Raw genomic sequence first — 26761 nt, forward strand, 5'->3', positions numbered from 1 at the left:
CACTGACAAACCAAGATAGATCAATCACCAGGACTGACTGGTGTCTACCCAAGAGTTTAAAAAAATTCAGAGGTCAGATTATTAATGTTTTGCTCAGAATCTATTGACCTATATTTATAAATAATCAATGGAATACAGCAAAGGTGAAATGTCAACTCAATTCTTGTCCATAAACAGTTCATCATGTTGGTGGGAAGAATGAATATATTAAGAATTGATTGAAGGACAACTAAATAACTCAAGTACTCTACATGATTCAGGGTTGTGACACATGAAATTAGATGTGATGGAGAAAGAAAAGTTCAATGAATGGTCAACTAGAAGAGTTATATATTTTGTGTAGGGAAGATACCCAGAGTTAAAAATAATCACTCAAGCTATTTCTTCCTTTTGCTATTCCCACTACTCACACATACATGCACAGACACTCATGCACACACACAAATGGTCAAACTGTTGCATCCTACATGAAGCCTTCCCTTTTGTTTATTCCTAGTGCATATGCACACTTAGCTTATGGAAGTTTTAATGAGCTCTGCTCTACTTTGATTCATTACCATAAATGCCTGGATACTTCAGAAAGGAACCAGAATACTTTGAAAATATTTTGAAATTATGGTATGCTGGGGTGAGGGATTATCACCATGACCCATGAGCCTAACTAAGAAAAAAATTATGAAAACTTGGCTAAATGGCCTTTTATTTATTGAGGAATGCACATAACTTTCTGTGCCATAGATAAAACCAGTTTTCATTTCTTGAGTAAACTAACTTGGTGAGAACATTTTCTTGTCAGCATAGAGTAAAGCAAATATATTTTGATGGATTACAGCAAGTGAGAATTAGAACACTGATAATAATCTTATTCACCTGTTGAGGATAAACATACATACTCCAGTCCTGGGTTATTTTTTGTGCCTCACCTATGGGATCTCTTTCCTGCCTTTAGAGAAAGTCATAACCTCTGAAGCCCCTACAATTTAACTTCCAAATTTTACATTTATTATGGTAATTTATGAATTTCTATTCCCCTTCTATATTTTGCACAAGTACTTCATACTTCATATTTGTTTAATATTTATTTAATGTTTATAAGACAGAAGTATAGGTAGAATATCATGGACATCATTGGTGGCTCTCAAATGGCACTTCTCTCACATAACTGAAACTTCTCTACCTTCTGGAACTCAGTACTGTGGCAACAGAAAATGAAACACAAGCACAAGAGCATTTCCTAGCAGAAGAGTGTGTATAGTTCCCACACTCTCTTTCTCCTGCCTCTTTGCTGATGAAGCATGGGTTAAGTGTGGGTCTCTAAGTGACTACCACATGCAGATGTCCCTCACTGACTTGCAAGGGATAATGAATACATAATGAACTGAAAAGTAAACCTCCATTTTTAAGCTGCTGACATTTGTTATAGTTTGCTACCAATACAAAACCTAGCTTGTACTGACTGGTAGAATTCCCCACATTTTATGAGGCTGACATTTGAAATTGAGTTCCTCTAAGTCCTCAGAGCCCTCAAGCAAAAGGCCAGAGGTAACAGAGATAGCACAGCATGGGATAATGGAGCTGATGTGGGACTCTGGCACCCTAGAAACTTTGGCCATAGCTACTACACTTTTATCTATTTTATATAGTTAGTTCTGCCGCTCTCAATCTTACCCTCCTGCCCTGCTAGGTGCGGAGAAGGAATAACAAATAGTTGATTACCACCATTGCCAAGAATAGCTCTCTAAATCTTATTTTACTTGGAATACTAAATTGTAAAGCAATTGCAGTTTTACCCTATAATAATTTTATGTTTCATTCATTCCGCAAATAGTTGATAAGCACTGACTACATGCAAAGATTGATCACAGAGCTTTGTGGGAGATAGTAATAAGTAAAAGTGCACTTCTTGTTCTCCAGAACCTGAAAGACTAGTTGTGAAGGTTTATGAAAGTTTTTTGGGAAATTCTTTCAATGGGGTGGGAGAAACCTGTACACTTCCATTTAATTATTCTCAAGGGGATGCATACAATTAAGTATAATGGCCATTTACTTAGTAATCTGTTTTGAAAATAACTTCATATTTGCCCACGGAAAACAATTACCATTTTCTGATCCCCCACTTAAAGTCTTTTTTTATGTAAGAGTTCTTCTTCCTTACTCTTTTGATACATAAATATCCTTAAATGGCTTAGGGAAAGACTTGTCTTTTTGAATCATCATTGAGGAAAAGGAGTTAAATAGGATTTTGCATGGCAGTCTAACTTCTGTAACAAGTAGAGCAATTAAAAGAGTTAGAAAAAATTCTCCTGTTTGTTAGAATGGGAGCCTGCTTGAACCTGCATACATCTGACTACATGACCACAGCGAACCCTTCTGACTTTCATCCCTGGCCACCAACAGAACATGATCAACATCAACTCCGAATCTCGTTACTCTGTTAAAGAGAAAATACCATTAATGTAGGAAGCTCAGTTCTTACTGAATCGACCATCTTCATAATACATATTTCCCTAAATTCTATTTTAGAAATTTAACTTCTAGTTTAGGAGTCTGTAGAAGATCAACCATCGATGATAGGAACTACCAATGTTTTCCTCATTTTTGAAAACTGGAAAAGCATTTTCCCTTCTTCAGTTCTCCAGCACTATTGTTATACCCCGTGGTTCTGCAAAAATTACTATATCAACATCTGCCAGTTCTCTCAGAATTCTGGGATATAGTATGTCTAACTTACAGGCTTGAAATTAAAACAGTCAGGTACTTCTACTATACCACCAATTGGACTTGGAGCCCCATAACCAGATTTGCTACACCCCGTCTAGTTTAAAGATCATTTTGCTTGAGAGAGAAGGCAGAAGCAAAAACAAAATAGAAGATTAATGGCTCTGCATTTTTTCTTATCTGATTTTTTACCATCTGGCCTAAGCAGTTGGACTTATCTTTTCCATGTTATTTTTTGACATGAAAAGGGGGTTTTGTGACTTGCATTGAAAAATAAATTAAAAACTACTGTGAACATACCAAATTGTGCTGAAAAGCACATATCATCTCTAGGGAAATGCAGAGAGAATATTACTAATTGCTGGATCAAATTTACAAAGAACAAAGAGACAGGATTGAGGCAAGGAGACAAAATACTCATCTGGAACAATTAAAAGATCAATGGTGACATACTTATAAAACAGCAAATTAATGTTCTAACCAAAGCATGCATTCTCCTTCAATTAATAATAACTCAGTGTGCTGCACTTGCACTACATAAAATAGTTTTATGATGTCGGTTGCACTTATTTTGCAAAACCACAATGTAAGACAGACCAAGGAGATGGGTGGTTTGCAACAAAGATAATGCAATGACAACAAGAGTTTTTAATAGACTTCAAAAACCCTAAGAGCTGTTAAAATCCTCCTAAACCCATATCCATATGCTCTTCCTAATGGGCATGCTCAAAAGGTTAGGAAAGCAGCAGTTTACATGCCCCTTGCCTTTTAATTCCTCTAGAAATCTAAGTATTTGTGAACTTTCAAATTCACCTGGCTCTTTTTAATTTGTTCTTGTTTTATGGCTACAAATACTACATTATTATTGAAGTAACAAGTTCTTTCACAGAGAGCTGTGAAAGAACAATTCACTGCCCTGGAAGCAACTCTAAATATTAAATAAAACCAGCATTAAAAAAAGACAGAAAAGGAAACTAGTTTCAGTTAACCAACTGAATATTAAGGCAGGATGTAGAGATATTGCCAAGGAGCACTCTAGGGTATTAGACACTGGTTATTCCATATGTTCCCAGTGACAGTGTGAAATATACAACAAATTCCAATATCATAAATTTCCCTATAGAAGTTATATTTCATCATTCTTATGTATGTATTAAAAAAATATGTATTAAAAAAATCACAAGAGGGGAAGGGATGTAGCTCAAGTGGTTGAGCACCTGCTTCCCATGTAGGAGGTTTGATCCCCAGTACCTCCTAAAAACAAAAACAAATGGAAAAAAAAAACACAACAACTTTCAGTTGGGAGCAAATGCAGCCCACTGATTGAGTGCCTGCTTCCCATGTATGAGGTCCTGGGTTCAATCCCCCATACCTCGAAAAAAAAAAATAGTCACAAGATTATGTGTAGAAGATTTACATTACATCAACTAAGAGATGTGGACTTAGTAACAGGTCACCTCGAGTAATATCTTTCTAAACTCTTCCTTAAGACTTGTGACAACAACTTGAGTAGGATATAGAAGAGGAGAAAAGGCACTATCAGAAACAGAGATTGTTTAAGTTTGCAAGGTTAGGAAATAGAAAATGTAGTGATTCTTTTATGTAGAATGGATGGGGCACCAGGACATTCATTTTTCAAGTAACTTTGACCTAGTGTCAATCAACACTGCTGAGAGGATTTTATTCTACGGCCACTCCACTATGCACTTTCATAGCACATGCCTATTTTAGTTACAAAAATTATACTGTCGAGGAGGAATTATTATTCCCATATTAAGAATATGGAAACAAGGGATATTAAACAATTTGCCCAAGGTCCCATAGCTGCTAAGTGTGAGAGGGCACATGATGAACAGTGATTTCCTTTGCAAGATAAGAGACTAGAGCTGCTCTGAGTCGTGTGGTGAACAGAAGAGTGGCAAAGTAGGCACAAATGGTTATCACAGTCTGCGCTGCATCACCCGTTCCCCAGTGCATAGCAATATTTGCCATTCTATACCCTATCAACTTCCAGGTAAATGTGTCTATTTATTTGTATATTAACATATTGACTACAGTAGCATGACATTTGCATAAACCTCTCTGACTCAAGAGGGTAAAATTATTCCAAGGCAATCCCATAAACTTTCAGAGTTCCTTATCCATCTCAGCACCTTAGCAACCACAGTCTAGGATTAATCCCCTGAGAATAGTAAAGAAACTAAAATTTATTGAGAAGAGTCATATAAATGAAAGTGAGGAAAGTTGAAATTAAAATACATTTTAAAGAGCCATGATACATACTTGAATTTGGTGCTATCAAAGGGACATGAATTTAAAGGGATTATGACAGAGGAGAAACAAAAGAAAATGAAAAAGAAACATTGGTTATATAAGATTTCATTAGTGTCTGGACTTATAGAGATCAATGTGGTTTTCAATGACATAGCTGAGATTCGTTACATCTCACTGATCATTACCAGGATATAAAAGTGCCTGTGTAATTGGGAAATTATGCTAAGCTTCGTTGCAGAGAAAAGGAAAAATATACTAGAAGTCATTCTGTTTAGCTCATGGATAGAAACTATTTCCAACTGGCAGTAATGACAGCAATCTAAGAAAATTTTCTAACAACTAGATAACATGGAGAAATAGATAAAATAGCACCAGTTGATTATTTTACTTTATGTTCTATATCACTTTCATATTTTCCTTAGGTTAACTGGACATTTAGCTAAGTCAAATAGTCACAGCACACACTTGAAAACCTAAGGAAACAGTGTTTGTAGTATCACCACACCTATCTTGAAAATTGTGTCAATGACAAAATATGACACTTGATTTTTTTTAATCCATGGAATAATCTGGTAGGTTAAGAGACAACAATAGGAAATAACTTAACTATGCAAAAAATAAAACAAAGATATTCTAATAAAGTTACATATTTTTAAATGACTTATCTACATAAATTATGACAATGGTGTGGTTTACAATTTGTTTAAATGTCAAAAATATTATTACTATAAGAATGAGGAAACAAAAGTATAAATATTATCATATGACCTATACTATCAGACAGAAGTTTCTTACATAATTTTTAGAGGTCCCGAAGGGACAAAAATAAATTCATTGTTGCAAAATTTTACAAAGTGAGCCTGGATTCTTGAAATATGGCTACCAATTATTTCTTTAATGTTTAGGATCAAAGAGAAAATCATCTAGTGCTCTTCTATTTCACTGCAAAAACAAAACAAAACAAAACAAAACACACCTTTAGTTAATAGTGAAAAAACTAATGAAGAATCAATTTAATGACCTTCATTGAGATACTACTGGATACAGGGCACTGTGAAGTGATCCAGAAACAGAGATGAATAATTGCATTCCTGCCTTTCAGGATTTTCAAAATAATTAGGAAGACAAATATATATAAATGTCCATAAATTAAGGCAGAAAGTGATAAAAGTTATAGTACAAATACAAAATTATGAGGGAGGATAGAGAAGGACTAGATGATCAAGAAAGTTTAAAGGAGAAAATGGTATTCTAAGGATAAGAATAAAATAGACTGGCATTTGCATGGTGAAAAGGATAGGAAACAAACCCAATGGCGAAAACATTAAGTGGTAATAATTTTTCTTTTAATAATAATCAAACTACTGTACTATGATTGAGACAGCATATTATGTATTTATGATGATAAAAGCCATTTGATTTCTGATAGCAAAGCAGCAATAGAAAAGCAGATTTTCTTCATGTTTTCATGAAAAATACATCACAGGCCAATAACATGACAAATCAAACAATTCTCCACCATCTTCCAACATAATGTTTGCACTTGTGAACATATTTCAAAAGAAATGGAAGAGAAACACATAGGGAGAGAATTAAATTGTACCAATCATAAACCAGAAGAAGACATGGATAATAAAAGTCCAATAGCAAATTGATTATTCTTGTAGAAAATCTATATATCAAAAAAACATGCATATAGCTTTTTGTTCTGACAGTTCCCAAATTTATGTGATACAACAGTATTTTAAATTCTTTCCTGTAAAGAATTTCCTGTAAAGAATTTAACTGTAAAGTTTCACTATCTGAGTCAAACAATTAGAAATATGGTATTTTATTATCAAAGAGTGTAATCTATGCTTAGCTGCCCAACAAATAATTCTGAGTCCTGTTTGATAGGTAAGTAATATTTCTTAATAACAAAATATTCTAAATTTTAATTGTATGTGTATGTGTGTGTGTATATATATATATATTAGAATAGTAATAAACTAACAACAAATGCTTTTTTCAGTTGGGAAAAAAGGTAAACTTTTGTGAGATCTTAATAAATATGTACTTCCTTATGATTTCTTACATAAGTGTTAAAGGCAGATAAACAGTTTTCACTTGCAGTTTGAAACTTATTATGATTCCCTGTGATTAGTCAGATAGCATTGAAAGTGCAGAAAATGTATAGGATTTTCATTTTGTTCACAGCCTTTCTCTCCAAAGTCACATCAAGTTTTCATCTCTACTGTCAGGGCAATCATTTAGGTTTGTGTCATAAAATGTTTGAAAGACATATAAAACCCATTTCATATAACTTGTTAGTACCTAATTTATCGGAAAAATTTAAGTCCAGTGAGTTATAAAATCAGATTTAAAACACATCAGTTTTTTACATTAGGAAATAAAGATCTTGGTATGTAAACCTCTAGCAGTGTAGGAAATGAGCTTCATCTTTTACATTGGAGAAAGGTGCAGAATGACCACTCTGTTCAATTACAGAGCTAGTAGAAGACTTGATTTAGAAATGGTACTATAGCAGTAAGAAAACCACCTGCATAGCCAGGCTTAATTTTTGCAGTCTGCCTAGTGTAATTATCCAATATATATTTTCTGGCTTTGCTGTAAAACCTATGTTTGGTGGCTCTGAGATATAACCAGAATAAATTCTGACCTTGATCGCTTGGAGTTTATACCTGTGGAAATCAAACATGAATTTATCTAAGTAAAACATACTTAGACAAGTATTTATTAGGTATCTGCCATGTACTAAACACTGTATAAGTCTCCACAATGAAGTAAAACCTAATAATGTTAACACACTCGTGGCCTGGGGTTGCTTCTTCTTTGAGTTCAGTTTTTCCTAATTGGATGTGCTTACATGTTTTTTGTTTTTTGTTTGTTTTTCAAGATTTATTTTATTTATTCCTTTCCCCTTCTCCTGTTGTCTGCTGTGCCCATTCGCTGTGGGTTCTTCTGTGTCAGCTTGCATTATGCTGCGGCCCTGGGAAACTGTGTCTCTTTTTTGTTGCGACATCTTGCTGCATCAGCTCTCCATGTGTGCGGCACCACTCCTGGGTGGGCTGTGCTTTTCTCACGTAGGGTGGCTCTCCTTGCGGGGCACGCTCCTCGCACATGCGGGACCCCTAAGCAGGGGCACCCCTGTGTGGCATGGCACTCCTTGCACACAGCAGCAACACTGCATGTGGGCCAGCTTATCACACAGGTCAGGATTGAACCCTGGACCCTCCATATGGCAGATGGACGCTCTGTCAGTTGAGCCATATCGGCTTCCCTTGCATGTTTTTTTGTTTTTGTTATTTGTTTTTTACATTTAAATACTCTTTCAGAATCTCACTAACTTATGGTGGATACATGAAGAAGAAAAGTCTCACTTCACCACTCAAACTATATTTAAATATAGCTCAAAGGGATTTTTATTTTGTTTATTATAACGATAACAAATTATCCAGGGGTGTTTGCATGGACAAACAAGGATTTATAGAGAAACATACTTGAGCTTTTGTTAATTATTTGATTCAACAGTTGAATGACTAACAAATAAAAAGCAGACTTAAAAGTTAGATTATCTTTCTCCCAGATTCAGGAAGGTTCTAGATCAAAAAATCCTCAGAATGGTGGTCTAAACATGACCTCCATATTTTTATGTTAAAATAACAAACAAAAACTTAAGTACAACCTAATTTGAGAGGAAGCACAACTTTTAACAGGGGACAATAGGTGGAACTTATTAGAGAGTACCTATTGTTAACGTCATTACTATTTATAGCCTTTGAGACTGAGCAATTTAGGTTTTCTCCATGTCAGGTTTTATCTATTGAACATGATTATACTATCCAAATTCACCCCAGGTGGGGTGATTGATAAAAAATTATCGATGTGGTCTTAGGATAAATGGTTCCATACTTATTAATACTTTCTTAAGAAAAAGAGATTTAAAATGTTATGCAGGGAGCCAATGTAGCTCAGTGGCTGAGCACCGGCTTCCCACATACAAGGTCCTGGGTTCAAATCCTGACCCTGGTACCTCAAGAGGAAAAAAAAAAAGTCATGCACCAAAGTAAACATGCACATACATATGGAACAGCTATTAGAATCGTGAAAATCTTGATGCAAAATATTGAGATATTAAATAGTGTAACATATACCATGCTTTAATAAAGGACTTTGAATCAACACAGTCACCATACAATTTTGCTAAATATGATAGAACATAAGAAAACTACAACTGATTTATCATTTTAGGATAGGTTTCCATCAGAACCTAGCAGCCTTTTATTCTTTGCCATATAATGTCAACTTAAAATGTAATGGTCATGAACAGCTTACAAAATTTTCAATAATTAGATTTTAGGACACAATTCACAAATAAAGAATCCAGTCATACAGCTCAATATTCTCTCCATCCATGAAATTCCATGTAGTTAAGTGAAAAGGATTTATGTGCAATTTATTATGGAAACCTAAAGTACAAAAACTACCATCATGACAATTAGGGTCAGTGATAATTTGCATACAGATATTGTGATAATATGGGAATTTAAATTTTTTATACACATTGAACTATTTCAATTCACAAAAATTCACATATTTTCATTTCTCCCCTGAACATTTTATGCATACAATTTTAGAACTGTGGAGAAAAAAAAAAACAAACTAAGCTTCATCCATATCTGAAAGTTCCTGAAATTGACCAAAATGAAAATGTTACAGAGTTGTGTGACAGCTGGACTGAGTGCTACTGAAATGTTTAAAAAATCAAAACATTATAAATAAGTGTTAGAACTTAGGGAGCTTCATATGTATCAAAACTTTTTTCTGGGTTAGATTTCTAAAATTCATATTCTATGATTTTTATTATTTTAGAATAATAGTCATATTCTAAAATTATCATATGATAGGTAACAGCACTTGCATCATAATAGCCTGAAATCTCAAATCAACTTTATTTCCTTACTAGGAAATATGTTAGAGAAAAAACAAGCATTTGCAAAATTTTCTAGAAATGTACCTAAAATGTTAACCTATGTATTATAAATTCTGCTAATTATATATTTTTTAAAATTTTATGAATAACCATATTAAAATTGATTATTGTTGTACATCTATAATTATTACAGAGATGAATTAAACCATATTATTCTGAAACGGATTATATTTGCATCTTCTCTTAATCAAGTCCTGTATCTTAGTTCTTCAGGCTGCTACGACAAATACCACACAATGAGTTGACTTAAATAATGGGAATTTACTGGGTCACAGATGTAAAACTAGAAGAAATACAAAATCAAGGTGTCAGTGAGGCTATGCTTTCTCCCCAAAGCATGTAACATTCTGGTGCTAGCTGTGGGTGAAGCTTGGGTCTCATAGCTTGTATCTCTACCTGGCGTCACATGGTGACATACTCTCTTTTCTCTTCTGAATTCCCTGTACTTCCACTTCCCTGCTTCTAGCTCATCCCCATGGCTTTCTCTCATTGTATCCGAATTTCTTCTTCTTATAAAACACCTCAAGAATCCAAATTAAGACCCATCCTCTTCAGTTGGGCCACACTTTAAATAAAAACATGCTCAACAGACCATATTTAAAGAGGTTCACACCCACTGGAATGCAGATTAAGATTAAGAACATGTCTAAATTGGGGTACATAATTCAATTGCCCACACCCTGTAAATTATTTTATGTGCTACTAAATGACAATATATGAAATAGTGATACAAATTCAAATAGCACGTAAAAATCATGAGATTTCAAAGAATTACTGTCACACAAATATTTTACTGATAAAAATATAACTTTGGTTTCTTTCTTAACATAACCTACTTTATCATGTTTTCATTGCCATTTGAGGACTTGTTTCCCCATTAAACTATAGGAGAGTGTGTCTGTCTCTATCAACAATGTATCCCTAGTGTGAATAGTAATTGCTCAATAAATACGTGTTGATTGACACAATGATTGTCACTCAGTGTTCATTTGGGTGTTTGCTTCCAGGACATTCATTGTCCTATTACTTTCAGGATTGCTATAAGGATGGTGGAAGAGAGTATCATTTAAATCTTGTCATGTCCTTGTGAAAAACTTCAGATTTAGCTCATAGTTTTCATAACCCAAAGTGAAAAATGCAGTTGCCTGAGGGAAGTTATGTAATTATATATGACATTAATCTCCTAATCCAAAAAAGAAAAATATCTGTCATACATATTTGCTTATCAGAAGGCAAGTTTTCATCAAAATCCTTAGGAGAATTGTAAATTCCTGGGAAAGTTTATGCAGGGAATTTCGTTCATTCATGTAAAAAGTATCGCAACACTTAGAATTTGATAAATCTTCATAATTAGATTACATTGTTTCATTCTACACATTTTAGTCTTTTATGGATGCTTGAAACATTTCAGAAAAATAACATTTTTTAAGAAAAGCTAGCCATCCTTTCCTACTCTCGCTCATGAAACAAGGGTGATAAATAGGTATAGAATTTTACAAAGTACTATTCTATCAGATTCTGAGCCTTGATGATGAAGTTTTGGGTGTTTTTCACCTTCACAATGTGTTTTCTTAGTATAATACTGAGATTCAAAATCAAGTAGATGATCATCATTCTAAGGTGAGTCTTAAGTGCTAACTTGGGTCACCTTTGGGCAGATTGTTTTGCTCCCCAGACACAAAGTCACCCATGCTGACTGCCTTGGCACCTTGACATTTACTTTTCCTGTTCCCTGTAACTCTAACTTATTATAATGTTTAAGAAAAGTAGAGAGAATAACATAATGAAATACAGAAAATAATCTATCTCAATAGTAATGAATGCTATGTTTTCGTCAGATTTTTCACTGCCATTATTTTTAAAGAATAAAGCATTTGAGATAAAATTGAAGTCTCATATGTACCCTTCTTCAGGCTCATCCAACCTTGCTCCCCAGAGTTAAACACTCTAATGTATTTGGTACATATCGTTCTATCCACATTTCATAATTTTAAATATATATATGGACATATGCCTACCTCCATACATGGCATCTTACCATACATACCGCTTTAAAACTTGCTCATTCATTCAAAATTGTTTTTATATATCTATCCTAGTAACATACAAATCATGCAACTACTGTATTTGTTAATATTTATTCATTTCTCTGTTGACGTACATTTGTTATTTCTACTTTTTCACTATTTCAAAAAATTCCATAATGATCATACTTGACCAAGTTATCTTAATGAATAGGTGTTTGTTTCTCCAAGATGGGATTTGTGGCAAGATAACCCATTTACAGATATTGATATTTTGCTCTTCAAAGAGACTGTAATAATTTACATTCCCAGAGAAGAATGTAAAAATTCTTACATTTCTACATCTTGTATAAATACTTGACATTACATCTTGTCTAATACTTGGCATTATCAGAATTTTAATTTTTTTGTTTTTACTGTTTTTTTGCCATCTAATACTTATGCGACATAGTTTAGAAGATATTTTCTCAGTTATTATGTTAAATTATAGTATACTATTGAAATAAACTTAACTGAAACAGCTCCTTTAAAGAAATTCATCTTTATCACACCTAGTTTGAATTGTACCAATGGTCTGTCAACGATGTTAATAATAATAGTAATATTTGACTGACTTATTATTTTCCAGACACTATTCAAAATGTTTTTAATATAACCTATTTTATTGAACTCTTCCAGTCAGGTAAGAATATGAGCTTGAAGAGGGTGGGGCTATTCCTCTAGTTTGTTGACTTTTCTATCTCTAAGACTTCAAAACAATCCCATCATGTATTAGGTGCTCAGTAAATATTTGTTAAATAGTGAATTAATGAATAAATGAAACAACTATTAACATTTTTAGGAAAGCATTTAGAAAGTCAGAGAGGACAATTTACTTGCTAAAGGTCATATAAATTGAAGGAATTGGCAGAATTGTCCACCCTACACATATTTAACTCCTTCTAAACAAGATCTACTCTTTCTATATTCCTCATAGTCTCTAAAGATAAAACCCACTGTATTTGACATCTAATCTATGAGTTATTTTAGTAGTGAGCTTTTAGTAAGAATGGTATGTGCATTGTGAGAATTTAATTTTTAGCTGCAGTTTTTCAAATATATGTAAGACTGATCACAGCATAGCATTTGGAGTCACTCTATCAGCAGGAGGTTTTACTGGTTTGCTAAACTTCCCCAGGATGCTTTCACAGTCTGTTCCTACATCTATGCAAGTACATACTTGCGAGCTCAAATATGTGACTTTCTGTTTTTAGCTTTTATGTAGGCACCCTCTAGAGAGCAGGAGGATTGCGATATTCCAGGTCCCAAGCAGGACTTTAAAGAGAACTGGGTGAGGACATCCTACTCTCACCTGCCTAAATACCCTTCAGGTCTGGCTGAAGTCTTTGGTGTCTCCAAAGGGCCAAATCTCAGACCCATTCACAATTGAAGGAGTGCTGTGTGGGAAGGAGGAACTGCCTGCTAATACTTTACCTAATCTATAAAACGCCTCACAGGGTTAACCAGTGTTATTCATCCAAATTACACTGATTAAATGCACAAGCTTAGGGGAGCCAATATAGCTCAAGTGATTGAGCACCTCCTTCCCATGTACTAGGTCACAGGTTCAATCCCTAGTACCTCCTAAAAAGAAATGAATAAAACCAATTCTCACTGGGAAGCAGATGTAGCTCAGTGGTTGAGCACCTGCTTCCCAAGTATGAGGTCCTGGGTTCAATCTCTGGTACCTTCTGGGGAAAAAAAAGTCATGAGCTTAGAGTTGAGATACTGCCCATAAATATCCAAATGCAAATTAAATTATGGGACTTGTTTGGTTCTCTGTTTTGGTTGAAAGTCTTTGCCAGTATATCTGGCTACTACAAATAATATGGTTTATACATATTGCACATATACTCACTAAGACAATTTTAAGCAGATTCTTTATGAAAAGTATATTTTGTCATTCAGAGCTTTATAGGTATATAGCTGATGCAACTGCAGAAAGTGTGAACTATTTATTGTATTTTTACATAAGAAAAATGCAAACATATAGTGCTATTTATGTCATCAGTAGGATTATTAATGACTACTCCAACTCTACCTTAAAGTTCTAGTAGAAATTCTTAAGTCTAATTGATTTTGACAAACTTAAAAAAGGAATTCTAATTAAAGCTTTTCTAAAGATCTAAATTCCAAATTTTCAAAACCAGTCCTGCAGAATACCTATTGTTCATTCAAATGTGTTCATCTTTAGTGAAATTGCCTGTTAGTACATGGAATAATATGTGATAAATTCCACTTCACATGCCCAAACTACTCTTCAGCATGTAAGTAAAGGCAGTAATTCAAAATGTAATTACCAGTAGAACAATAATGGATTACTTTGGGGAAGTCTATTCAATCATTTTTAATGTACATTTCTCATTTTCTCCCTGTTTTTCTGTGACTTATGTAAAGTCCTCTGTACAATTCCCCTGCAGTCTGCATTGATGCATACAATCACCTGAAAATGTAATCACAGAGTACACAGGGATAAAACTTAAAACCACTAAGAGACTACCCCTTGTTTTTAGCCAGTGGCACAGAAAATCCTGGCTGCAAGTCATCACTGGACTAGACTGATGAAGAAGAGCTTCTTTTCTTGATAAATGGAAACTAGGTTATTCAGCCAGAGCTAATTCCTAGTCATTCAGCTAGTGCTTACCTCCTATTATTATGTCTCAGATGTGTCAGTCTTGGATTTTAATTTATTGCAAGTGGGGTGGAGAAAGTGAAGGAACACCTGTTTTATATTGTATTTATTTTGGAAGCAGACATGGCTCAACTGACAGAGCATCTGCCTACTGTATAGGAGGTCCAGGGTTCAAACCCAGGGCCTCCTGGCCCATGTAGTGAGCTGGCCCACACGCCACGCTGCCATGCGCAAGGAGTGCCATGCCACACAGGGGTGTCCCCCATGTAGGGGAGCCCCATGCGCAAGGAGTGTGTCCCACAGGGAGAGCTGCCCCACGTGAAAAATGTGCAGCCCACCCAGGAGTGGTGCCACACACACAGAGAGCTGATGCAGCAAGATGACGCAACAAAAAGAGGGACAGATTCCCGGTGCTGCCGAGAATGCAAGTGGACATAGAAGAACACACAGTGAATGGACACAAGAGAGCAGACAAGGCGGGTGAGTGGGGAAGAGAAAAAAAAATGTATTTATTTTAATATCTAAGAACAAAGAAAACATTACTTTGTTTTACATCACCTAATTTTACAAGAATGGTTTTCAGCATCTTGTGTTAGTGTTCTGAAAAGCTGATACAGTCTACAATGTTCATATTTAAATACATTTTAGATGGCTTGCCTTTTCCTATACAAGTTCAAAGCTCTGTATAATGCCAAGCATTAGCTTTTGAGCACAGTCTCAATCCAGATTTACTTCTGCTCCTGCTGTGCTGGCAATTTGCTGTCCACTGAGCCACTGTGCACTTTCACAGCATTGGTTCATGCTTTTCACTCTTTGTGGGATGCTCTTGCACTTTCTTTAAAGTTCAACTCTTCAGCTATCTCCACATCATCAGCTGTCCCTTAAAAATGCTTACTTCAAAACCCTGACACACTAGCAATACTAATTTCACAGCATTTTGTTTACGTGATTAGTATAATCCTTTAGGGGTCTGATTTGCATACACCAGATTGTGAGTTATGTGAAAGCTAACATTGTGCCTTTTCCTCCTTTATAGTAGCTTCCATTTCCCAGATAGTTAAGTGCAATATATGGTAATAGGCTATTGGTTATGATTGTTATATAATTCATTTTTACCTAGATATTTATTATATTGTTTATCTTTTACCCGAACTCCTTTTCCATAAACACCATATTGAGCTTTTTTAATAGTGCTTGGTTTGGCATTTTTATCTTGCTAACAATACTATATTTATTATTAACTTATGAAGGAACATTGAAGAGCAATTTATTTTCATTTTCCTTCATCAAATGATTAAGGAAAAAATTTGTGAAAGCAAAAGATCCTGTTCACTAAAATGTCATGGATGAAGAAGACTTTATTAGTGCATTTTTAATAACATGAGTTAACTTTCTGTCACTAAGTCAAGGTCACAGAACATTGTAATGATTACTGCTGAAAGTTATTTTTCATAATTTAAATATTTTGAAATACCATTCCAAGGTTGAACACATTTAATGAGTATATGAGACATAAACCCTGAAAAGTTCATCTTGACACAAAATTTAAAAAAGAAATAAATACTTTCATTCATTTAGCAAATACCTATTCAGAGTTTTCAAGCAAAAACTGTGGATGCAGTTAGTAAGATTGCATGATAATTAGGGTAAGAGATATGGCTTGAACTAACGTGATAACAGTGGACAGGGAGAAAATGAACATATTATAGAGAAATTTTGGATAAAGAATAAAGAAGATCATCAAGCAGCCCACAATACTATAATTCGTTGAGTGCCAATGTGACATTTATCTTTAAAATGAGAACTCTTTTCCAATAAGAGAACAGCAGTGCTAATTCCAACCAAGTTAATAAGTAGACAATCTCTGTTTCAGAAAACTCATAACAATTGTCAGTAGTTTCCTCCATTCCTCAACTTGTCCCCTGTCTCCAACAAACCTCACTGTCAAAGCTTCCTTGCAAGCTGTCTCTTCCAGTAACAGGTACTTATTGCTGAACTTCCAGTACCTTGCATAGGATTTAGCATTTAAAATTGTACAATTAATATTTAATGAAAGAATCAATAAATACATGAAAGAAAGGGTGTATCTGCATAAAACTTCAAACGTAATAAGATTTTAGAAATTGTTGGATAGTTCTCTGAGCCAGATCTTTCCTTACTGCTATCAAAATTTAACTCTTCTAAAATCTTTTCCTTATGGTTAAGTCTCTTTACGAGTTAATTAACATATGCAGTAGTTCATAAATCTGATGCAGGGCCTAAAATGTTTCCACTTCTAAATTTGCATCTTAAATAGAGATTCTAATGTTTGTACTCTCAAAGGCACTCCCATGGAGCTCCTCAGATTTCGTCACATAGACACACAGGCAACCACATTCTCTGCCTATGCATAGAGCAGAGCTTTATGTGATCAAAAGGAAGTATTTATCTTTTCCACTAACTTTATATTTTAATGTTATTTTACACTTTATTCAGGAAAGCTGTCATTCTGAGAATTTCCAAATTTTTACAAATGACTCAGGAGAAAATAGAAGTCTTTTCAGGTTCCCTATTCTTAATCCTTATTTAAAAAAAAAAAAAACAGAATTGAGTACTGCTACTGACCACTGAAAATCAAGGAAAAAGGTGAAATATTTACAAAACTTTGAAAGCACACTATTCCCTTGGTAAATCACAATTCAGATTAACTTCTGAACTATTTGTCAGTTCATCTACCTGATAGAGGACCCTGAAGTCTGTGAATACAAACAACAACTTATCATTTTAAATAATCATTTGGAGGTTGTATTGGAGAAGTCATTCACTGTTGATCCCAGCTGTAACTTTTTCTTAGAAAATCTGCATTTGAACCATGATTGGGTATCTAAAATAAGGTAGCCCATCTGTTGGTAGGTCTGTGGTCTTTGACCTAGAACTTTTGACCTGGCGCAACAAAGGCATATAGGAAGATTCTTTCCTTTTTATTTAGCTGGGGAAATTCTGAGAAAAGATATCCATTATATGTGGGAGCAGATGCTGAAAAGTTATAATTTACCAAGAAGCAGCACTGCAGCCCAAGATAAACCAATACAAGTTAAGGTTATGAAGGTAAGGTCTCTCAGAAACCTGAGAAAGAAGCAGAAGCCATTTAAGTGTTTTGGAAAAACACATTTGGTTGCCTAGTCAACCTCCAATTCTCCTTATTTTTTACGTCAACTTTTCAAATATCTAGTTACATGAGAATGGGATAATCAAATGTTTTTATTATTTAAAAGACTTTTGTATGAGTTTTCTACTATTTATAGGCAAACATTCTAACCTGTTAAAGTAATCCACAGAAAGGAGCAGAGACAAAAGGTTGCTAAGTCAGATTAATTCAGCACTAAAGGGAAAAACCATGAGCTCCTCGTCTGAGGGGCCAGAAACTGCTAGCATCCCAGGCCTCCCAAAGCTCTACTCATATAAGACCTGGCCAAACATGGCTCCCATTCATGTGTGTCTAGGAGATCTTCCAATAGTGCTGCCAGTATTCTCATATTCGATTACATTACATTAATTTGTATGACTAGATTTCCTTGCCTTGTAATCAAAAGTAGCAACCAAAAACAGAAGCTAACATTCAACAATTAGTTTACAAAAGATTGCTGCAATATAAAAGAATGGATTCACATCTCAAAATCTATACTAAGAAAATAGAAAATAAACTAAAAAATGCTTAACATAGCACTGTCTATAATAATTAAAATTAGAATTCATCCCAATGATAACAAAATGAGAATGCCTAAATGAAAGATTTTTTTGAAGAGCATGTAACAATCTTGGAAATGATGGATGAATATTATCTTGGAAAAAATAATTTTATATAAGTGACATGACACAATTGCTTGAAAATATTTTTTGACTATACAGAATAATTCTGGAAGGAAATAAATTAGATATAAGTGGTTGTTATTAAAGAATTGTGTGATTAAGGTCTATTTTTATTTTCTTACCTATATTTTCTGTATTTTCAAAATGGTTTACTATGTAGAAATGAAGTTATCTTTAAATGACTAAGTATATTTTATTTTCATTAATATATAATGAAATTACCATAGGTTTCCAGAATACTTTTTCAGGATAAGGTTGTATACATGTATGAAAATAATGAATTTAACAGATTAGACAGAAATACAATGGCAGTTAACTTTAAAAATATGAAGAGATGGTAGATATTCATGAGTATTTACATTTTACAAAAAAAAAAAGAATACAATCACATTCCAAGAAAACCATATGTAAAAAAAAATGAAGAAAAAAGTGCAATTCTATCTACTCTAAGTAGATGCTTTAAGAGAGGCTTTCTTTTTAGGGGGGAAAAGGGAAACAAAAAGTACTTACTTATTTTCTGTTTCAACAGTGTAATAAAACCTGAGTTATGTTTCTAAGGTTGTGGCTTTATGAGAGTGATTTCAGTATCCTGTGGGATGCCTTTCTAATATGTGATGAGAGAATCACCTGGGCCTCACATGAAATCTCAAATACCTAGATTACTTCTGTAGCTAGAGGTCTATATTTGATCCATTGATTCCTTAGACCAGTACTGTTCAAATAAATTCACTGATAGTTAAAATATCATAATGCATCCCCAAAAGTTTTCCCATATATATATATTTTCCTAGGTGTAGAATTTTGTTCCCAAAGAAGTACAGCGAATTTAAGAGGTCTAAGTATATTAGAGGGAAAAAATAAACTGATTTATTTGAAAATCTGGGAAAAGCCTAAGACTTTCAGCTTTATTTTCCATTAAGTCTTAACCATGAATAAGAGTTTCTTTTACAGTCAAGTGGAAATTGTTGAATTGTAAGGTGTACAGGCCATGAGGCTCAAAATCTAATGATAGATCACTGATAGCATGGGTGCTACCACTACATAGAAACAATTTGCTTTCTGAAAGATCAGCATTTTTAAAAGTCTAATTATATTGCATAGATTAATTATATTCAATATTTTCTTGTTTAATAAGATCAAAAAAGAGCAAATAAATAAAGATCAAAAACCTACCAGATACAGCAAGGAAGTCATCAATGCTTGTAATGTCATCTACAGCTTCAGTAAGGACATGTATATGATTCTCCCATGTGCGCTTATACATTTCCATGGTGTTTTTCACCACTTGGCTTTTAGGTCTTGCAGCCAAAGCAAGTGCCCCATTAATAACCTAAAATGACACAGAATGGTTATACTATGATTTCTTTGGCAATAGTTAACTTTGGATATGTTAGAGGTTTGCAATAATTAACAAGCTGTAGCTCAGTTCCCCCAGATATGCACTGGGAAAAGGCTAGCCCCCTCCCCCATAAGAAACCACATAGAGACAGGAATAAAGGGAGATGGAGACCTTCACTGTCTGCATATCAGAGGGAGATGAAAGCCTTCAGTACCCACATATCAAGGGAAGATAAAGAAATCCTTTACTCCCTACATATCAAAGGAACACCACCTCCTCCTGCATTCCAAGAAAACCTAACTCCATAACCCACTACCCTCTAGCCATACAAGGGAAAGTTTTCACCTCTAGGGCTTCCTATTGGCCCCCGCACCTCACTCAGACCCTTTACCCCCTCCCACTGACTATCATTTCCCCACCTAGGAAAGTTCTGTATAAATTCAAATCCCGCCCCCCTTCCAGGGGTAGGCTGAGGTCTCTCCTCAGACCCCCACCATGGAGGTGGGGGAGGCTGAAGTCCGTTCTTCAGACCCTCTCTGTTGGAGAGCTTCCCAATATACTTCCTGCCTGCAATCAATCTCCGTGTCCCAGTGAGCTGTTTTTCTCCACAGGATATACGGCAGATATATTTTTAAAATATTATATATATATTTGTCCTTAAAAGTTAGAAAGCTGGTAAAATTCCCCACATGTAAATCCCTCTTTCCTTTGTAATAATTTAATTTTAGTGATACTTTAAATTAATTTTAAAACTATTGTCAATGTACAAAGAACTACAGAAACAAAAATAATTGGTGCCTGCTTTTAGGGAGCTTGTTTATTATTCAGGAGGACAACTACATATGACTATAATTCAAAACACTAATACAATAAATACCATAAGAACGAATATTGGACCATAGGCTTCAGAGATCACCTTCAGTTATAATGCTAAGGGAAGAGTTCAAGGAAAAGTGATGTGTGAACTGATTATTTGAATTCACATTGTATTAAGACAAGTGGGTAGTGAATGCCCATTATATGCAAATCACTGGAATAAAAGCTTTGACTTCCTTGACTTGCAGAATTTCATGAGTGAATATTCAATCCTTTCTCCATTGTTCATTCAGCATTTCAAATGAATGCTGAGTGATTTTTATGTATCAAGCATTTTTCTAAGTTCTAGGGAAAATGGCAGTGAACAAGATGGGCAAAACTCACTGCCTTCATTAAGCTTACAATCCAGTGAGGGAGACAGACAATTAACGAGTTAAAAAAGTAAAGTCTGATAGATAGTTATAAGAAATAAGAAGAAAAAATAGAGCAAGGAAGGGGGATAAGAAGGGCATGGGATGGGGAAGGTAAGAAGTTTACAATTTTAGGAAGGCCTCATTAAAAGAGGACATTTGAGTAAAATCATTTGTGGGAAGGAATTTTGGGAAGGAGAATTGGCAAGATTCAGGAGTTAACAAAACAGAGGAAATCCCATGAGAGTGGTGAGCATTCTCATCTGGAGCATGGGTGAGCAAATGTGACCAGCAAGAACTCTCAGCTGTCCTATTCGGGACTGAGACCTTAGGAGCTGCCGTATTATTATTATTATTATTATTATTACTAGAAGTCCTTGTTGACTTGCTCAGTTTGCTCTAGACAACACTTTAGAAAAATTAAGTTGGCAGCTAACCTTTAGGTGACTGCAATAGATTACAGGAGTGAAAAAAGAGCCTGAACCGCAATGGCAGATTAGTAAAAAGGAACTGACAGGACATTTTTACCTAATTAAAGAAAAATAAGGATAGACTAAAGATTATTGCCAGAAATACCATGATATCATTACCAAGTCTATGGTAAAATAATCTTTAAGGACACAGAAACCTGTCCACAACAGTGCAATAAAAATAGATGGTAAAACATTACGTTCCTTACATTGCCATGTCCAGATAAAAATATTTGTATTCAAAGATGCAGGAAGTAAAAGTTAGATGAATACATGTAACCATTAACAATGATTCTCCCTGGATGAGAGGATTTCTGGACCTTTATATTTCCTTTTTCACATGTGTAACTGAATTTTTCAGATTTTCCCTGGTGAATATGTTTTACTCATGTATTCTGGATAAATGAAATTATTGTTCAAAGAAAGGTGATTGCATTGTTTTTCTATGAGTAATGGGGTAAATGATTATGCTGTTAACAAATAAAGGAAAGCTCAAAAAGTCAGACTGCATTATAAAGAGAGATGTTTGCAATTGTTGGGTAGCAGAGTATTGATGAGGGGCATTAGAGGTCGACTTTCCTATCAGAAAGGTTGAGTTTGAAGTGGCGCTTTGCTCTCCACACAAAGTAGAGTGTGAGATCAGAGATGTGGTATCAGAGTTCACAAACAAGTTTAAGTTGACATTTAAGTTCTCATTTATTTATTCGTGTACTGAAACAAATTGTTATTGTGAAGAAACAATACATCAGACTCTTCACTGGGCACTGATAACAACATACAGAAAAGAGGCCTCCAGAGTTTCTGTACTAAAACAGCCTCTAATCTAGTAAAGGAGCCAGCCAGCCAAGTCAGGCAATTGCAACATACCTGTGGTTCTCAGAACTTTAGCTTGTATTAGAATCACCAGGAGTGTTTGTTAAAACAGATTGCCACTCTCATAGATTTTCTGATTGAGGTATGAAGTGGAGCATGAGAATTTGCATTTCCAACGAGTTCCCAGATGATGCTGATCTGGGGACCCCATTCTGAGAACCACTGCAATACAAAATGGAAAATACTATAATATGGGGCTACTGTAAAAGCAGACAGTAGATGCCCTATAATATATGGGAAGGGCATCCAGCTCCATAAGGAAAGATATCCCAAATGAGGTGATACCCAAACTGAAATATGAAAAATATTTAGGAAGAGGCAATGGCATGTGCAAAGACCCAAAGTCAAGAAAAAACCTAACACCACTTCCTTGGGAATGTTCAGGAAAGAAGAGATAATGATATGTTAGAGAAGGATATTGAGGAAAACATAAGGAGAGCGCAAAGGAAAATACATATAGGAAGAAAGGACATGTGGAGATGGCAAGGATCAGAAGAGGAATTATCAAAGAAGGAGGTGGAAAACCAAGGTATTAGAGGATAGCAAGATGAATAAGGAGACCTTTCCAAATGGTCAGATGCTGTTGGAAAGTAAAAAATAAAAAGACTAAAAAGGGCTTCTGAATTTGGAAAAAGAAGTCATCAGCATAGTAGAATGCTGTAGATTCAGATTTCACTGAAATTTAACAGCAACAATAAAAAGAAGCTTTTTCTACTTAGTAACCTAAAGTGTGCACCTTACTTAAATGCCTTTATTGCAACAAATTATGGTGGGTAGAGGAGAGGAGAAATTGGTTGCTTGAAAATATTCTATTGGTATTCTCTATTTTCATTTCTTTTTCTGAAAGCGGAACACATTAAACTTTAAGGAAACATACACAACTTTAGGAATAACCACTGTGTAGTATGCCTTGACTTCAGTTTCAGAGTTTTATTAACCTATTAACTTGCAATGTACGTTTGTGTACACTGCAAAGGCTGTGGTCTCTGGTGTTTCATCGTTCTTGCAACTGGACAACTGTGTACATATGCGGTTGGGCTGAAATTATGCCTTCACAGAGAGACATACATTTAATCTGCTAGTGCAGAACCCTCAGTGGGGATATGGAGTCATGAAAAAAAGACAAACTATATTTTATGAGAATATTTTCAGTTCTGCTGCTGATCCAATTATTCTGATTCAACACTGCAACTTATAAGGAAACTATCTCACCCGACCCCCTCATATTTAGCTTAAATCTAAACGCAGACACAAATGATGAGGGTTACACTTTAAGGTAAAAGAAATCTCCATTCCAATGTTAAATTCCTAGAACTTTATGGGAAGGAAGGAAGGGAGGAAAAGAGGAAGGGAGGGAGAAGGGGAAGGTGAAAGGGGGAGGGGGGAGGGCAGAAGGGAGGGAAGTAAGAAGGAAGGGGAAGTCATTTTTAAACCTCTCCATGTATAAGTTATGATAGTAAATGCATTACATTCATTTCGGAGGCACTTTGTTTCTTTGGATCATGCTTGAGAATATATACATATCATGTCATCCTTCACCCTGTCATTCATCAAGTACATCAGTTCATCTTTGGGAAGTTCTCTTTAAGTTCAGGCCCTCTATGCTCAGTAAGGGCAAAACCTATGATAATGTGGAAGCAGGTGGTTGGGCAGTAGATGGGGGTGATAGTGGTGCAGTGATTGATTGAGTTCAATGGTGCCGAAATGTGAAGGGGAGTAGGGTGGGGGTTGGCTGGACTATCCATAGAACTGGGGGGAGGGCTGGAGGAAGGAACGGGTGAACTCAGGGGATTTGTAGGTCTATGGTTAAAATTAAAATGGTGGGAATTTTAGCAAATACGACAGAGAAGGGTTACTGGTGCAGGGTGTCAGGGTGGTGGGGTATGAGATAGGGTATAATTGGGACATGCCTCTATGACAAGAAGTGTTCATCTTGTCATAGTGTGTTATCTTAGTAGGTGGAGATCCACAAAATAAACAAGAAAATATTAAACTCCCATTCTGGGGAGTTGTGTTATGTTCTCAATTGGAGGCTCAGGAATCTCTCAAGAACATAGGCAGTGCTTACTAAAAGAAAACAGAATAATGTGTCAAGCCCTCAATATTATTGCATGCAACTATGAACCTAATTCTTCAAAAGCTGAAACTTAGTGGTTACCGTAGGTTTCAAGGGGAGACAGGGAAAAAATAGATTAGATGGAACACAGGGCATTTTTAGGATACTGGAATGGTCCTGCATTAGCTTGCATTGATGGATCTAGCAGTGGAAGAACTTGTAACATTAATATAAAGGCAGTGGCCACCAGAAGTTCTGAGGATTTTAAATTTTGTCAAAACCTATAAAAGTGTATGGTGCAAAATGTAAATCAGTGACTATGGTTAGTAGCAGTGCTTCAATATTAGTACATCAATTGTAACAAATGTACCATAATCACGTAAGATGCTATTAATAGGGGAGAGTTATTAAGAGGGGGAGAGGGTTGGGTATATGGGAATCCCCTCTATTTTCTATGTGACTTTTCTGTAACCTAAAGCCTCTTTGAAGATAAAGAGAAAAAAAAAAAAATAAGACACTGTGGGAACAAACTGAAGGAGCTATGAAAGACATAATGGAAAACTTTTTCTATTTTTGTATTTTATTTGTTATTATTATTATTTTATTGTTATTTTTACTCATTTATTTTTTTATTTTGTTTTTTTTTTTGGGGGGGAATTTTTATATTGCAGAAGGGTCACAACTATGACAAAGGAGGATCACTAGTGTGGGGAGGGGTGCAACTGAGGCATGCTTCTATGACATATGAATATGTACAAGTGGTCAGAATGTGTTGTCTTGATGGATGGAGACCCACACTATAATCAAAAGAATATTGAATTCCCATGCTGGGAAGTCCTGCTACATTCTCTAATAGAGTAACAAAAACTGTCCAAGTACATGGACTGTGCCTAGCAAGGAAGACAGATCATTATCCCAGGCCTTTGATATTGATGGTTGTACTTACGAACTTTGTTCATGTGAAACTGAAACTTAGCCTATTATCATATATACATTGCCTAAGAGTTACCTCCTGAAATCCTCTTTGTTGCTCAAATGAGGACTCTCTTTAAGCCAAAGTCAACATATAAATGCACTGCCTTCACCCCACCACCCCTGGCATGGGACACAACTCCCAGGGATGAGTCTTCCTGGCACCAAGGGACTATTACCAAGCACCAACTAGAGATGCATTTGGAAAAAGGCCTTGACCAATGGGGGAAATATTAAATACAAATGAGTTTTTAGGGCTAAGAGATTTCAAAGTGAGTCTGGAGGTCATTCCAGAAGTTATACTTACACATGTCTTAGAAGGATCTCACTGACTGCTACAGTAAAATGTGCCTCACACTGGGGGGCTCCTGAGGGCTCTAGAGACATCTAGACACTGTAGGCAGGGCAGACAATCTCAGAAATTGGGCATCCTGTCAGAGGGCCTTACTTTGGGATATGTGCTCCCCAATTTAACAGAGTTAGACTCATTTATAACTTCCTTACACATGGCTCTTCTGCCCCTTTTATTTGAATTGACAATTAGCACTATACTCATTAAATAAATGTCCCAGAGTATTAAATCTTAAATCTGTTCATATGCCAGTTGAGCTCTGAATTGAAACAGAGTACAACACTTACTCTTCAGTTCACTGGACTTGCCCAGGACAACTAACAAAAGGATGATGATGGATAATACCCATACAAAAAAACAGAGAGTTATCTACAACTGCAAGCAAGACAGTTCCATCCAACTGCCCCATGATTTCTAAGCCCCCTTTTAGTCAGAAACAGAGTGGACATCACCAACCCCAAATCATCAAGATTGAGGAATGAACAAACATAAGGGGAAGGGATGCAACTATGGACTAAAATAAACTTAGTATTATTATAACAATGGAAGAACGTGTAACATTGATATAAAGGCAGTGGCCACCAGTTCTAAGGGGAGGGAAAGGGAAAAACACGTGTAACATGGGGCATTTTGTGGACATTGGAATTGTCCAGCATGACAATGCAATTATGGATAGAGGCCTTTACACATTTTGTCAAATCCTATAAAATTTTGTGGTGCAAAGTATAAACTATAATGTAAACTATAGACCATGCTTAGTAGCAATGCTTCAACATGTGCTCATCAATTGTAACAAATATACCACACTAACAAAAGATGTTGTTAATGGGGAAAAGTGGGGGAGGGGGAGAGGTGGGGTATATGGGAATCCCCCTGTATTTTCAATATAATTTCTGTAATCTAAAGATTCTTTCAAAATTATAAAATGTAAAAATCCAGAAAGA

General features: G+C 35.3%; 1 protein-coding gene across 4 annotated transcripts in view; it reads right to left on the minus strand.

Annotated features, from left to right (window-relative positions):
- CTNNA3 (catenin alpha 3) overlaps positions 1-26761 on the minus strand; it is a 1802485-nt gene that overhangs the window by 609454 nt on the left and 1166270 nt on the right. For all 4 annotated transcript variants that reach the window (XM_012529825.3, XM_071215825.1, XM_058298912.2 and 1 more), the window contains one exon: positions 19703-19859. In XM_012529825.3, coding sequence (XP_012385279.2) covers positions 19703-19859 — 157 coding nt within the window. The remainder of the gene's footprint in view (positions 1-19702; positions 19860-26761) is intronic.

The sequence above is a fragment of the Dasypus novemcinctus genome, chromosome 6, assembly GCF_030445035.2.
Source record: "Dasypus novemcinctus isolate mDasNov1 chromosome 6, mDasNov1.1.hap2, whole genome shotgun sequence".
In the NCBI taxonomy this organism is placed as follows: domain Eukaryota; kingdom Metazoa; phylum Chordata; class Mammalia; order Cingulata; family Dasypodidae; genus Dasypus; species Dasypus novemcinctus.